Source organism: Cynara cardunculus, assembly GCF_001531365.2.
Source record: "Cynara cardunculus var. scolymus isolate 2C chromosome LG 14, CcrdV1, whole genome shotgun sequence".
Lineage (NCBI taxonomy): Eukaryota > Viridiplantae > Streptophyta > Magnoliopsida > Asterales > Asteraceae > Cynara > Cynara cardunculus.
Window position 1 is genome coordinate 14,361,195 of NC_037541.1, and position 16,310 is coordinate 14,377,504.

The window sequence follows — 16,310 nt, forward strand, 5'->3', positions numbered from 1 at the left end:
GTTAATCATAGATATTATCATCTTCATTATTTTAATTTTTAGAGAAATACATGAAACAGTTTCATTAATTTTAGAGAAATACATGAAACAGTTTCATTAAGTATTATATGAAACAATTTCACAACCATATATGAAACAACCTGATCAAAAAAAGTATTATATGAAACAATTTCACAAGATTAAACAATTTCATGAAAAAATTTCATAAGATTAAACAATAAAATCGACGAATGAAGGTGGTTTGCACGGTTTACACAAATGAGAGCGGTTTTTATTTGATCACTCCTCTCTCTCTCTCTCTCTATATATATATATATATAGAGAGAGAGAGAGAGAGAGAGATGTTTATATGGTTCTTATATTAACAAAAATAATGAGATCTTGATAACTCCCAATTAATGATATGGGAGTTATATAAAAAAATAAATTACTTAAATACCCTTTTCACCTTTGTTCACATATGAAATTGTAAATATAAAAAATTAATTTTTTATCATGATTAATCATAACCGTTTATTGTAAGATCAATGGCCAAGATTGGTTAACAAAGTTAACACAATAATCTTGGTTAACATTTGAACCAACTCATATATATATATATATATATATATATATATTATATATATGAAAAATTGTGTATGAGAAGAAGAGTCAAAGTGAGAAGTATAAAAAAGAATTTGAATATTTGATCATTTTTAATCTCAAACCCACCTATGTATCATGTTTGATATGGGGATTGACCCGATTCATCTTGGTACATCACATCCTAATGTGCATCCAGGAATGGATTTCCCTTCTTACGCTTCTCACCTTAACTATTCTTCTAATCGAAAGCCAAACATATATATATATATATATATATATATATGATCTAATCAAATGAGAACTAATTAATTTGTGATAACTGTAAGATCCAACATGAGCTAATCATTTAAGATAATTAATATTTTTCTTAAAGTAAAATAGAAGGATAAATTTGTAATTTGGGATGATTATTCTATTTACTTTAATTAGTTTAATATTCAAATTTACTTTAATTTTAAATCAATTTTTTTATCACATACACACACACACGAACATACAGGGACCAAAATCCGGTGGCCTCCTCCGGCAAGTGATGACCTCAGGTCATCTTGTTCGACCCCATCCCCGCTACTGACCACCATCTACATCGACACTCCCCTCGATCTCCCCCTCAAATGCCCTTATCGATCATGTCGGCAGCGATGTTATCGAATGAGGAGTTGAATGAGAAAATGGAGGCGTTTATTTCAAGATTATGGAAACAATATTTGGTTTCCGATTTGAAGATTAGTAGAAGAGGTTTGATACTGTGTAGGAGTGGGGTTTTCTTTAAACTCAGATCTGCATCATACTTAGATATGGAAAATTTACAGGGTTTTCTTTCTTTTTCAGAAACCAATTAAGAACCCATTTGAGTTTGTAGGTTATGCTATGTTCTTGATTGAAGATTTGATCACAAGAAGAGGTATCACATAGGTCACAGTGTGTATCACAATGCATCTTGTAAGTCTTTTGGGTATCATCCAATGCATCTTGTAAGTATTTTAGATATCACATTGCTCATGGTGTGTATCACAGTAGTATCTAGTTCTCCCTTAAATGACTCAATACATACATATATATACAACGTATGTATCATAGTGGTACTACAATTGGTATCACAATGGTACCACAGTTGGTATCATAGTAGTCTCGAAATTTATTTGGTGTGTTTTGGATATCACATTATGTATTTTGGGTATAACATTGTCTATCTTGGTGTATTTTTGGTATTACATGGTGTTTGTCGAAATAAGGTTTACCAGATGTCGGAAGCAAGAGAGAGACACAGAGGAGAGATAAAAAAAGTTAAATACCTAAAATGCGCTTTCATTACAAATTCAAGTCAAATTACCAAAAATATTAGTTTCCTAATTTATCCATTGATTTGTGGTTGAGATTTGATCTCACAGTTATCACAAACTAATCACTTCGTCGTGCTTACAGCTGCAGGTAGGATCAGTTTTAATTCATCCCAAATATTCATCTATCTATACCTTTTCTCCTAATACATTCCTAAGTTATCATCAAAACTCTCCATCTTACTCCCTACTCCCTAGTTTGGGTTTTTTTTATTAACCTGAATATCTAATCCGCTATACGAGCCAATTAACTCTAAGGCAATCACCCATACAGAGTCACTACATTTGGATTTTTATTCCTTCTCGTTTGGATTTTAAATCCCTTTTCATAAATCTTCTCTTAAACGTGTCAGAATCAACTCTCAGTTTTTATACTTGCAACATATCATATTACATATAGAAATTTGTTTTAGCAAAAACTTGATAATTTATTGATGTTGATGGTGTGAGTAGCATGCAAACAAAATATCCAATATTAGAAGATGCCTTAACCAAATCTTAGACGATCATCAATGTGAATATAACTAGTTTTCATCTTCTCTTGTATTCGAATTAAATAGACCTTTTAACCAAACTAATTACATTTTATAAGAAAATTTATCTAAGTATTAGACATTACCAAGAAATAATTAGCAATTCCATAAACCTCCACAACTCGTCACAAAAAAAGTTTTTAAAAAAATTGATATTCGACAATTATTTGACAAAATTTTTTAAAAAAATATGGTCTTTTATGAAATTCTTGGCTAATTTGATAATTGTTAGAAAACTGTCAATTTCTTGAAATCTATTTAAAAAAATACCATCCATGAAAAACTCTATTAAATAGCTAATAACAACAAATCATGCTATTGAAAATAGGGCACATGGTTTATGCTCCTTGTGAAAAACAAGGGTGTTTTTTTTAAAGATGTGCTAAAATATGAAGTCTTATTTTATTAATAGAAAATGGTTGTAAAGTCTAAAATTAAAATTAATAAGTTTGTTTGTTTTTGTAAATTGATAATTGATTGAATGTTTATGATAGTCTATTTTATCCCTTAATAAAAAGAATTCCAATTTTACTAAGAAATGGGTAAAATAGTTATCAAGAAACCTTTCTCAAGAGGGGTTCCGTGTATCTGCTCAACCGATAAAACCGAAAGGGAATTTTTCAAGGGTTTAAAAAATGTACCTGCTTACCTTTGAAAGGTGCTCCATCTTTTTGAAAATGCAAGCCAATGAGCTCGTTCACAAACAAAAATTATATGAAGTTATTAGAGGGAATTTGCATATTCGACAACCAATCTGGAACTCGAGTTAAATGCGTGAAATGACAATGTATTTTTGGGAAAAGTCTGAAAAAACCCAATAAACTTTCTCATTTTGAATGGTTTAGTCCCTAAACTGATGGATGCCGAGTTCACCAAATAATAAATTCCAACTACGAGCTAATTACAACCAAAATTGTAATAGTGGTAAGTCGGGTCAAATCCACAGGGACTCGGTTTAACTTACTATGTCTAGAAAAATCAAATACAAGGCGACGGCTTAAAAGTAATTACAAAGGGGGGGGGGGGGGTTGGATTTGATTAATTAGACTAAACATGCGATTAAAATTTATTATAAACGATTGCAATAAAAAGAAACTCGACTTTGGATTATAAATGCAACTCTATTCACGAGTTGTTATCATTGATAATGTATATAAGGCGACCACACATACTTTGATTAACCCGGTTCTAATTGTCAAAGAGCTCTAACAATTAATTCCAACATACATAACATTTGAGAGGAACAAGCTCTCCTTTCATATCTTAATATGCAATTGACCTCAAATAAGCTCTTAAGAGCCAAATTGATACTAGCATGAAGAATCAATGGAACCTGGGTCGGATAAATTAACATACGAGCTTGGTTAATCTAAATCTTCCGTTTCACCCATTTTCATAATAAAAGATAGGAATTTTCTACAAACCTATTTCTTGTTTGTCATCAATATTAGTTTACTAAACAATTACGGATTTATGAAACCAAAATGACCATAATCGATTTCCATACAATTGATCAGAAAACATGAAATTCAATTTTATAAGCTTTAATTTCAGAAATTGGTTGAATAATCAAAGTGAGATGGAAGTACACCATCTCAAACAACTAGTAAAAATAGAACTTGCAAATACTAAGCAATTCAAAGTCGAATTTGTAAAGAAATTAGCCACACATGGCTAATTGAAAACACAAAACTAAGAAATTGACAAGAGATATTAGCCTAGTTTTGAAATTGATGAATCTCCTTCAATGCCTCTCCAATCGATCATTCTCTCTGCCTCCTCTCTTCTTCCCCCCTCGACTTCTCGCCATCACCCCAAGAAAAACCCGGTTGAAACGTGAACGTGGGTTGCCTCTCTCACGCACGTCACTGGGGTGTGAGATGAAAGGGTATTTTTTTTGCCAATAAACCCCCCCCCCCCAAAATAAGAAAACCTCCCTTTTTCTTCAAAATCTCGTGACAGCTCTTTTTTTTAAGCAATATTTGAGTAAATATGCTTCATTTACAACTATTTGAATTCATATGCCCAATCTAGAACCCATTTCATAAGTATGCTCAGCCTCATATTCCTTCAGAAAACTATGCTTGACCTTGTAATAGTTTCGAAATATATGCTTTGTTTGTATAAAAATTCATCCTTTGGCACCTATCAAAGACCAATCAATAATTAAATTAAAGGGGTTCTATAGTTATATAAACATTACAATATGTATTAGATTCATTATAAAAACATGTTTAAATATAAGCTTATCAAATATCCCCACACTTGGACCATTGACCGTCCTCGGGTAAACAATAAACATTTAATATGGATGAAAGTCAAGAGTTAATTTTAGAGAATCGACGAAAAGTACATCACATTTCATGAAGGTACGACTTAGCCGACATAGTAACAATCAACACACAAGACAACCAAAGATGAACACTTGCTAATCTCACAAACACCTCACAAAGGATATAAACCTACTCTAATCGCTCATTCACACAAAGCGCAGGTGTTTTCACTCTTGGCATCAATTCATATGCACATGTACTACCATAAGCTTGAATTAGGTCTCGATTCTCCATCGCTAATGGTCAACCTAGGTGTGGATCAAAAAGGTCTTTTTAGTAGGGTTGTAACATGGCTAAGGGTTTTGGTAGGGAAACTTTTGGGCTAAGTGACTAAAAATGGACTTTGGAAGGAAAACTACAACTCAACATTTGACTTTTACATTTTGCGCATCAAACCGATCACAAAATCTTTCAACTTTCTAGCTCTTATTTGCTAAGAATGCTATGGAGACAATTGTATTTCTTTTTGAATTCGGTCTCCATTTATTCATGTGTGTGTATATATATATATATATATATATATATTCACTTCCATACATGGAATATATTGTTTTTTTCTTTCGAATCTCTACCGATCATCATATAGGCGTTGCGGATCGAGTAAATGGTATACAAAAAAAGAGAAATTTTAAATAGTTAGTTTAGTACCAATATCAATAGTTCTTTTTCAATTTTTTATGATATATCTTCATATTTATATTTTATTCAAAAATAAAAACATTATCGTTTTCTCAAAATTATATAAAACCGTATTATAACATCGATCGAGAAAAAAGAGCAAAACAAAACATTAAAATCGAGATGTATCTCACTACATTGTGCGAATACCTTGAGATTTATGAAAACATGAGAACACGTATAAGCCAAGTATTGTGTATTAAATCACATTTTAATAGGATTTGAGGAATTTCTAAAATCTGATTGAATAATAATTTTTTTCGAAAATAATGAAGACGTATGGGCCGTTTACTGAACGCTTACCCGGTAAGTACTTATCGGGTAATTTTTCTCACCGGATGAACATGACAAGGGCGAAAAATCTTACTCGGTAAGAACGGAGATAAGGATGGAGAGTCTTACCCAGTAAGGGGTGACGACTCTTACCATAGTAAGCGCTTACCAGGAAATTTGTTGCATGAAATACGTTTTGATGTACTACAACCTTACCCAATAAAATAAATTATAGTGTTGACTCTAACGATAAGTACTTATCGGATAGCGTTTAGGTAAACAGCCCCGTAGAGAAGTAAAAATGAAAATAGGAACACAAAACACCTCCTCTAGTTGTCACCGTCACCAAGACTACCTAAATGCAATCCTAAAATCTAAACAAAATTCCTTCAATCAACTTCAAATCAAAACTTCAAATATTTAACATATTCATGTGTTGTAAATATCGACAAATACCACACTCAAATCAATCCAAAAAATAAAGAGATCTAACCTAGTAAAACTTAATCAAATTTACCCTGAGATCCAAAAATAAACTCGAGCGTGTCTGTAATGCGGAAATGGTAAACACAAACACTCAAATGAAAACAATAGTCAACCACAAAAATATAAATGTAACTTGACGGAAAAAAAGAAGAGAGAAGAAACGAATTCCGTAACTTAACTTGACTACATATTTTCTAACAAGACAAATTTCGTCACTAGAAAATGTACGATGCCACAAACTAGTGTGTGTGTGTGTGTGTGTGTGTATATATATATATATATATATATATATATATATATATATATATATATGAAATGGTTCAAACGAGAACCCCTAAGATTTGTGAAAACATGAGAACACGTTTAAGGCAAGTATTTGTGTATTAAATCACATTTTAATAGGATTTGAGGGATTTTTAAAATCTGAATGAATAGTAATTTTTTTCGAAAATAATAAAGACGTAGAGGGGTAAAAATGGAAATAGGAACACAAAATAAAAAAAACACGATCAGATTGTTTCGATCATCATGGAACTGATAATTATGTAATTGTCGACGAAGAAGAGGAAGACGATTTTTAAGAGGTATATGTTATGTATAACATCATCATCACATACATGACATGTATATATAAGTGATTCCTTTTTTATCATACGATTATCACAGTGTGATTATCACACGATTAGGGCAAAATCAAGAAGTCGTTACTCTGTTTGGGCATCATAGATTTATCACAATGTAATAATTGTAAGGAGAATCGAGAAATTAGACTCCGAATCGGTAATAAATGATGATTTCCCTTCTTTATCACAAGATTATCACCATGTGAGTATCACATGCTTAGGTAAAATCAAAAAGTCGTTACTCTGTTCGAGTATCACATATTTATCACAGTGTGATTATCGTAAGGAAAAATCAAGAAATCATTACCCTACCACACATTTATCACAATTTCATTATCACACGATTAGGGCAAACTCGAGTGGTCAGTGACATTGATATCATATCACACGATTATCACATTAGCTCTTGAGACTATTTTTGCAACAGTGGGTGTATTGTACACTTGATTTTTTAAATCCATAACTCAAAAAACTGTTTTGACTCATGGCACTGCTTTTTTGCTATTGCGATTGTTTTTTTTCACAGTGATTTTGTTATTTATCACATGTTTATCACAACTTGAGTATGGATCGACGATTGGATGTAAATGATTAGAGGTAACAGTTGATAGCACAATCTGAATCAATAGCACAACCTGAGTCGATAACAACAATCAATAGCAAACTTGTGTATACATTAACCTTGTGTATTTAAGTGTAACACCCAACTATCACAAGTAAGATTTGTCACATTTGTTATTGTGCAATTAACATAATGAGAACTCGATAAATCAATACTCTGAATGTGTATCACACAAGTATCACAGTTTGATTATCACTTGATTAGGGCAAATTCAAGTAGACATTAACCAAATTGTGTATGCAAATACATAAAATGATGGGGACATGAGATTCGACGTGATCATGCAGTTTAAAATCTTGGGTAATTATAATTAATTAAAACAACATATAAAAAATCTAATTACATTACTACCATTATTGATTTATTTTCATTTTTACTATAATTATTGTTAAAAAGTTAGAGGCTCATAACTGTTCTCGCATCTTTGCAAAACGGAGGGGTTCTTGTTTAGATTATTAATAATATGTGGTTGGGATTGGATCTCACAGTTATCACAAACAATCGAGTTCTCTCTTGATTGGACCCCTTAATTGATATATATATATATATATATATATATATATATATATATATATCTCAAATATTTGTGGTCTTGGACTTGAAGAGAGGAAATCATTAGTTTAATACAAACAATACCAAAAAAACGTAAGAAAATTATATAGAAATTAAATCTCAACTTCTTGTGATGTGTAAATTAAGTGGGATAGAGAAAGTGTGTGTGCAAACGTGAAATGTTGGAAAACATATACCAAGTATTCGTATCTACACAAAGTGCCACCTAACTAACAACCTACTCCTTAAAAGAGTCTCCTTTTCCATTCATTCTCAACAACCATGGATGACTTTCTTATTCTTTCACCTTCTTCTTCCTCCTCTTCACTAGACCTTCAAAACACTACTCATCTTCCTTGTAACCAGAAGCTCCAATTCCTCCTTCAGACCCAACCTCACCACCCCTGGGCTTATGCCATTTTCTGGAAGACCTGCACCTTCAACCATTCCTTGACCTGGGGAGACGCTCACTTTCTCCAAAACCCTAGCAAACCCGTAATCCAATCTCTCCTTGGACCCCAAAACCCTGATGATCCTGAATGGTTCTATGTCGTCTCTTTGACTAGGTCCTTCACCATTGGGGATGCCTCCGCCCCTGCCAAAGCTTTCGCTTCCAGTTCCATCCTCTGGTTCACGGCTGCCGACCACTTTGATTGTGATAGAGCCAAAGAAGCTCACATCCATGGCCTACAAACCCTCCTCTACATCCCTACCTCTACCGGGGTTGTGGAAATGGGTTCTTATCATGTCATCCATCATCAGCCTGACTGCGATTTACCAAATCAAGCTCAGCTGCTATTCGGTGGTGCATCTTCTTCCTCCTCCTCATCTTCTCCTCCTACCACTACAACTAGTACTTTTTTCAAACACCAAGTTTCCACCGCAAGTCCTATGAACAGGATTTCGTTGGAGGATATGTTGAATGGAGAGAGCATCCACATTATAGAGTCCGGACCACCAAAGAAATTGGGCAACATAAAAACCAGTAGTGGTACTGTCGCTGATGTGGTATCAGATACAGCATCCGAACATTCGGATTCAGATTGCCAGCTGGTTCTTGCAACCGCAAAGAAACAAGGGCAGAAAAACAAAGGAAGGTGTAGGAACGTGAGGAATCCTGCGTTGAACCACGTGGAGGCGGAGAGGCAACGGCGGGAGAAGCTGAACCAACGTTTCTACACGCTGCGATCGGTGGTCCCAAATGTATCAAAGATGGACAAGGCGTCGTTACTGGCGGATGCGGTGTGTTATATCAAGAAATTGAAAGAGAAAGTGGAAGAACTGGAATGGCAGGTGCATAATGACCAACGACGGAAGTCGTTAACGAAGGTGAAGGTGGAAGAAGTAGAAGTAGAAGTAGAAGTAGAAGTAGAAGTAGAAGTAGGAGAGAAGATGGATAAGAAATTAAGGAGTGGTGGAAAGAAAAGGATGGACGTAGAGGTGGATGTGAAAATGGCGGGTGAGGATGCGATGATACGTGTACAATCGGGAAACAAGGATTGGCCGGTGGCAAAAGTGATGGATGCGTTGAGAGAAATGGGAGCAGAGGTGCACCATGCAAGCATGTCGTGTGTGAATCAAGTGATGCTTCAAGACGTGGTGAGTAGGATCCCTGGTGCCACACAAGATGAAGTGAAATCGCATCTGTTCACCAGATTAAACCACTCCACTTAACGAGATGTATGTATGTATGTATGTATGTATGTCATCCATCCATCTTAATCTCCACCACGTGTTAGTGTTAATAAAGTAAAAATATTTTCTAGGTTTTATTTATGTAAGGTGTCATTGTGAATTTGCTTCGTCTCCTTGAATCATATGTAAAATTTTATTAGATATATTATTTAAAAGAGTATCTAAGAAAAATAAAAGAATATGTAATGTACTGTATTGTACTGTACATATTCTGCAATAATTGAAGGGGTTGGTTCCAAAGATGTTGGGTACAACCAATAACTTTCTCTAAGATTCCAGCAGAGGCTGGGGCAGGGGGGTGGTCACGTGAAACCATAGGAAGAATGAGGGCCCACTAGAATATTGATGCATCAATTTAATAATAATAATTATTATTATTATAAAAATAAATACCTTTTCCTTCCTCACACAAACAAACAAACAATAAATTACAAATTCCTCCCCAAGGTTCAGACATTGTCTTTGTAGTTACTATTTTTGTTCCCAACCTAGGATGTTAGTTGCTTCATGTTCTTACAACATGCTATTCAAACCCATTTTATTTTTTCTTTTATCATTTTAAAATGTAGCGTTTAAATTAAAACATATGGCAGAATAGCATTCATGATTCAGCCTCTAAGCATCTTCATCTCTATGTGGTTTTGATTCATCATCTCTATCCCTATCCCTATCCCTATCCCTATCCCTATCCCTCTCCTTCCTCATTCTTTCGATTTCAATCCTTCAAATCCTTCATCTCACAATTATATTTAGTTATTAATGCATCTTCTTGTTTTTTTTTATATAGGAATTCAATCATTTGTTAATTACCTTTTTATTGTGTGTTACTAACTCAATAATCATTAATCCTAGCTTCCTTCTCTTCTCAACGTACGCTCACCTCCACTCTAACTTTGTATTAAATTTATTTGGACACCAAGTTATACTTGTATTAATGATCTTGTAATTGCGACTTCAACTTTTGAGATATTGGTATAAAACCATACTAACACCGAAAATATTGATACCAATTAAGTAGAGTTCGTTGGTACACAGTATAAACATGTGTGTACCAACTATAATTTGTTGGTACACGGTATTGATAAAAAATAAACATAGTATGTTCACCCCTAGTACCAATGAGAGATTCCAAACAAGGCCTTCCAAAAATTTTGGGGCCTTTAAAAAAAATTCGGTGCCCAATCATATATATTTTGATTTTTAGCCTATATTTTAATGCAATTCCATTGTCTTTCTCCATCCTAGTCAGGAAAGTAAATGTTTAACAGTTTAGCCTAGCACCCAATCCAAATTTAATGATTCATCTATTCCTAATTACAACTGCAAATCCACGATCCCTTTTCCTTAGATCTTTAATAGGGCCCCAACTGGATGTGGGAGGAAGAGTTGAGGGTGAGAATAAAAGGATGTTGAAGAAGGGGTTTTAAATGCTTTGTACATATGTTTTAAAACTTGTATACCAAAAAAAAAGTTGTAAAAAATGCAAAATTATAAAATAAAATAAAAAGCTCTCATATTTTAATTTGAATCTCCACCTAGATTAATATTACATTTCTAAGTTGTAACTATATGTTGATAATAAAGTGTCATAATGAATGGTAGAATTAAAAAAATTATAATTATCTATTATTTTATGAATGGATGGATGCATGCTCATTTTTTTAATAAGAATGTGTGGGATTATTTTAAATATAAGTAGTTAATACATTAAATAGTAATTAATAAATTTGCTACTGGGATTCGATGGAAAGGAATAGCAGCATATATATATATATATATATATATATATATATATATATATATATAAATATAAACAGAAGAAGATGGTCAACATCAAAAAGAAAGGCCGAATGGGTTAACGAATAATAATATAAATGATATATATACATATATATATGTATATATATATATATAATTGTTAATGCTAATGAATATTTCAAGGATGAGAACATATGCACATCTTCTTATTGATAAAATACACTCCTTCCTATCCTTTAAGTCAAAGTCAATTGCATTAATTTTTTTCAAAAATTTATGTCTTATAAATTTATGTTTTATAATTTTCTTCAACATTGATTTTTAATTTTATTTTTCTCAATTTATGTTTTATAATAAAAAATTTCAACTAACTATTTCTAAATTAATTCAAATAACTATAAAATTATTTTTAATTTTTATAATTGTATTGTTAATGTTTTAATTAATTAATAATTTATATATGTAATTTTTCTAAATAAATATTTAAAGCTACAAAGATAAAATAATTTAATACAAAAAAGATCATCAAAATAAGTTAATTGGTAAATCAACAAATAGAATACAAAAAGCCTGAAAATATTATAACTCAATTAAATGAAATAAATTTCGTAGTACGATTACTAGATAACAATTGTCCGTACTTATTTATTCGGGTCATGTACGGAGTAGCTCATGCGGTTGTGCAATCATATTTGAAACGAAACCAATTTGGCACGATAGAAGACATCGGGTACCCTTCTGCCAAAGATATTTTAACATAATTAATATAACTTTAAACATAACTCCACGATTACTAGATAACGGTTCATTTTTTTTAGTTCCAGTATGTCTACTAGAACTACCATTACCTCTGTATTTACCACCACGATCGCATATTAATATAACTTTAGACATAACTCCACTTTGTTTTGTCTTAGATCTTTTCGTGACAATAATGTAACCAAGAGAACGTCCCAACTTTTGCACCCAATCGATTAAATCTTGATGAGATTTGAACACCTTGTCGGTGGAAAAATTTGATGCGTGAATATCATCATCTTGAATTGTATGATTTGTGTAAATATTATACTCCTAAACATACAAATATAGAAAAAATAAACTCTATTACAAAGTAGTAGATGAAAATTATAGGACGAATCAGTAAGTACAAATACCTCATCAATGGAATTCCGATAAAAATGCAAGTTTTCACCTTGAGTTGCTTGGTTTGTGTAAATATCATATTCCTAAACATACACATGCAAGAAAAACTATATTAGAAACTATATTAAAAAATAGTAGGTGAAAATATGTTACAAAATAGTAAAATGAAAATACCTCATTATTGGAATTTTGATAAAAATGCAAATCGTCAACGGAAGTTGTTTGGTTTATGTAAATATCATATTCCTAAACATGCACATGCATAAAAAACTATATTTTACAAACTAGCAAAAAAATCGCAAATAGTAAGTGAAAGTACCTCAACGTTGTAATCTCGATAAAATTGAAAATCGTTTTTCCAACTAGCCATTAACAAGCTCGGAATCATAAAGAAAGAATGTTGAAATTATTACTTGTGAATGAAAATACAAATTTCACTTCCCTTTTTATAACAATAGTAAAATGCGTATCACTTCACTTAACTAATATCAAGTTCATTAAATTAACATTAAATTCATTAACATTTTGAAGAAGTCAATTTTTTTTTCTTCCAACCATCTCTAAACTTATGTTTTCAAAATTTATTTTCTATATATTTTTAGTATAACAATATTGTTATTTTTTTTATAAAAAACATAATACAATTTAAACTAATTTAATATTTGAATTTTTAATAAAAAAATGATGAATTATTATCTGGATTTTTAGAGATTGTTGAAAACTGATGAAATTATTATTTGAATATTCAAAAACTTAAATAAGAATTGATTAATTACTTTTTACGTTTTAAAGTCAGAAAAAAATGATGGATTATTTTTTGAATTTTTAAATTTACAGAAAGATTAATGACATATTCTATGAAAATATAGATAAAATGAAAATTAAGAATTTGCATATAGATTTTTAAAGTTCTTATTCGATTTTAATAGAGGCAAAGTATATGACTATATACATATGGTTAAAATTTGTAAAATTAGAAAATAAATGATATATTATTAACAAAGCTTTTGTGTTCTCAATTTATTGGTTAAATTTGATTAATATATAATACAAATAAAAATTATAATTAATATAGACTAATAATAATTAGTATCTATTAGTTAAAAAACAAAAAAGTAAGAGAGAGATAGAGAGAGGGGAGATACAAGAAAGGAAAAACAAATTCAAAATTTTAGGTTATTTAATGTTATTAATAAGTTTTTTTTTTGATTTTTTAATAAATAAGAGTGTAAATAACAATCCTATTAATATTACTATACCCGGCTTCACCAATCACCAATCATCAATCATCATTGACCATTGACCATCACATATTTATTTCATTTCCATTTCCTAATTAAATGAAAAATAAATAAAAGTTGTCCCTTTCTGTTGGTCTGCATTTCTTTGTTGCTGGCTGCTAATCAGACATAATTGTGTATGTGTATGTGTATGTGTATATATAATATTTGAGAAACATTTTAGGGTCTCAAACAATCAGCTTAATTAAGCTTGATTTGAGTTAGATTATATTTGCTTTCGGCTTCATCTCAATCAACTATTCATATATATATATATATATATATGTATGTATGTATTTTAGTTATATATCATAAGATTTGTTGAATTTCTTATATTTTGATCATGAGATTTAGTTAAAATGCATTTTGGGAGTTGGGATGACTCATCATATTCAATTAGTAGAATATGAGAGACAAATAATTATTAAGTCCAAAAGATTCTTTTTCTTTTCCTTTTCCTTACTACTTGTTGATGGATTATTGATAGGTGCAAAACCCTTGATTGGACTTTTTTTTATTATTACTTTTTCTTGTATTCATATTGTCATCCATGTTTAAACAAAACCATTCAATTCATATACAAAATATCCTTATTTTTTAATTAAACAATTGTCTGCTTATTCTTTTCTTTTAATTCTTTAACACTACAACAATCAATCTCTACCATCCCTTTTTGTGTTTCACGTTCACCAAATTAAACCTTACTATTCAAATTTCAACAACAAACTCATATTTATGTCTTTTAAGCATTATTATTTGGGACTCATCTTTTCATCTTTTTTTTATAAAAACCTAATTAATAATGGAGATCCATCATTAAACTTTTTTTCACAATCCATCACACGTGTTGGTAATGCATTCATACCTTAATAATAAATATAATCTACTCACTTCTTCTTTAATATATATTACGGTTTCAAAATCTTCATCGTCTTTGTCAAATCTTTCTTAATCCAATAAGATTCGTTTAAAATATTACTTTATCAAACACTTATACCCAACATATTACCGATCTAAATCACCGCCGACCATCATCGATATGAACAACCACCGATTTAAACTACTGCAAACTACTACCGATCTGAACCACCGTGACCACCACCGATCTGAACTACTGCCAACTACCATTGATTTAGTAAGTCGTTTGGTTTATGGTTATATTTAGGTTGTGTATTTTATATTGTTTCATATATTAAATAATTATTTTATTAAAGTATTTTTAGTTTTAGAAAAATTAAAATTTTCAAAAAAAGGGCATTTGGTCATTTACCTTTTATTCCAATTCCAAAGCTACATTATGTGAACCAAACAGACAGATTTCAAATCCTTCCAATGTCTGCCAACCAAACAGTTAGTCAAACCTAACAACATTTCATTCCAATTCCTTCAAAGTCAAATTTCTTTGATAGATTTCATTCCATCCAAAAACATTTTACGATCCAACGCCACCTAAGGGTTTTATCATTTTATGTTTCTTAATTTAGTTGGACGTATATATATCCCAATCAATCTTTTAAGGATTAGTTTATCGAATGTTAACTTAGGTAAGTACTTAGCAAGTCACATTACCTTATCAGATAAATATGACAAAGACTGAGAATCTTATTCGGTAAGTGATGACGATGACTCTTACCGAGGTTAACGCTTATCGGACAAATTGTTGCATACAACGCCGTTTACGTGAACTAAAATCTTACCATGTAAATAAGTGATAATGTTGAGTTTTACCAATAACCGTTTATAAGATAAATGTTTGGTAAATGATAACTCTCATTTTGAGAGTTATTTATTACTCTTTTGTAGGCTTTTGTAGCACTTTATTTACCCATTTTGTATCTATCTCTTTCATTTTGTCTAACTTGTTCTTAAAATGTGATGAATTACCAATTATTTATTTTTGTGCTAAAAAGGACGTTACTGTGGACGGTGGGCATTATTTGCCCACTGTTGCTTTTATCTGGTCTATGAGTACAGTATTTTAAAGATTTGAGGTGATTTGAAGATCTATAGAAGATGAGATAAATAGCAAACACCTTTTGTACTAAAATGACTAAAAAAAATGTTTCATCCATTGGACAAAAAATCTCAACTTTTCATATATAAAGAGACATGGTGCGAGCATTAAATGATCATCCCATTTTCAAAGAAGAGATATAATCTGAGTTTTATTTACTCTTGTGTTTGGCGATTTTAATGTAAAATTTAATTTTTAGCATTCAATTTTTGTATTGTAATTTTCTCTTCATAGTTTGCCTCTGAGGCCAAGCTATTACTTTTATTTAGTGCAAGTATTTTGCAAGTATTTATTTATCATGTTTTTCATTTCTAGTGTGAGTTAATTACTTCGTTAGGTGTGAGTGTGAGTCAAACTTAAGGCTAATAGGAAACACTCGTGTGTTGTCATCATTG

The 16,310-nt window shown here is 31.2% G+C and overlaps 1 protein-coding gene across 1 annotated transcript; it reads left to right on the forward strand.

The window, feature by feature from the left end:
* Positions 1–8,307: 8,307 nt before the first annotated feature.
* On the forward strand, positions 8,308–9,699 carry LOC112526459 (transcription factor MYC2-like). The gene has a single exon (XM_025136743.1). The coding sequence runs from the start codon at positions 8,308–8,310 to the stop codon at positions 9,697–9,699; it is 1,392 nt and encodes a 463-aa protein (XP_024992511.1).
* The last annotated feature ends 6,611 nt before the right edge of the window (positions 9,700–16,310 follow it).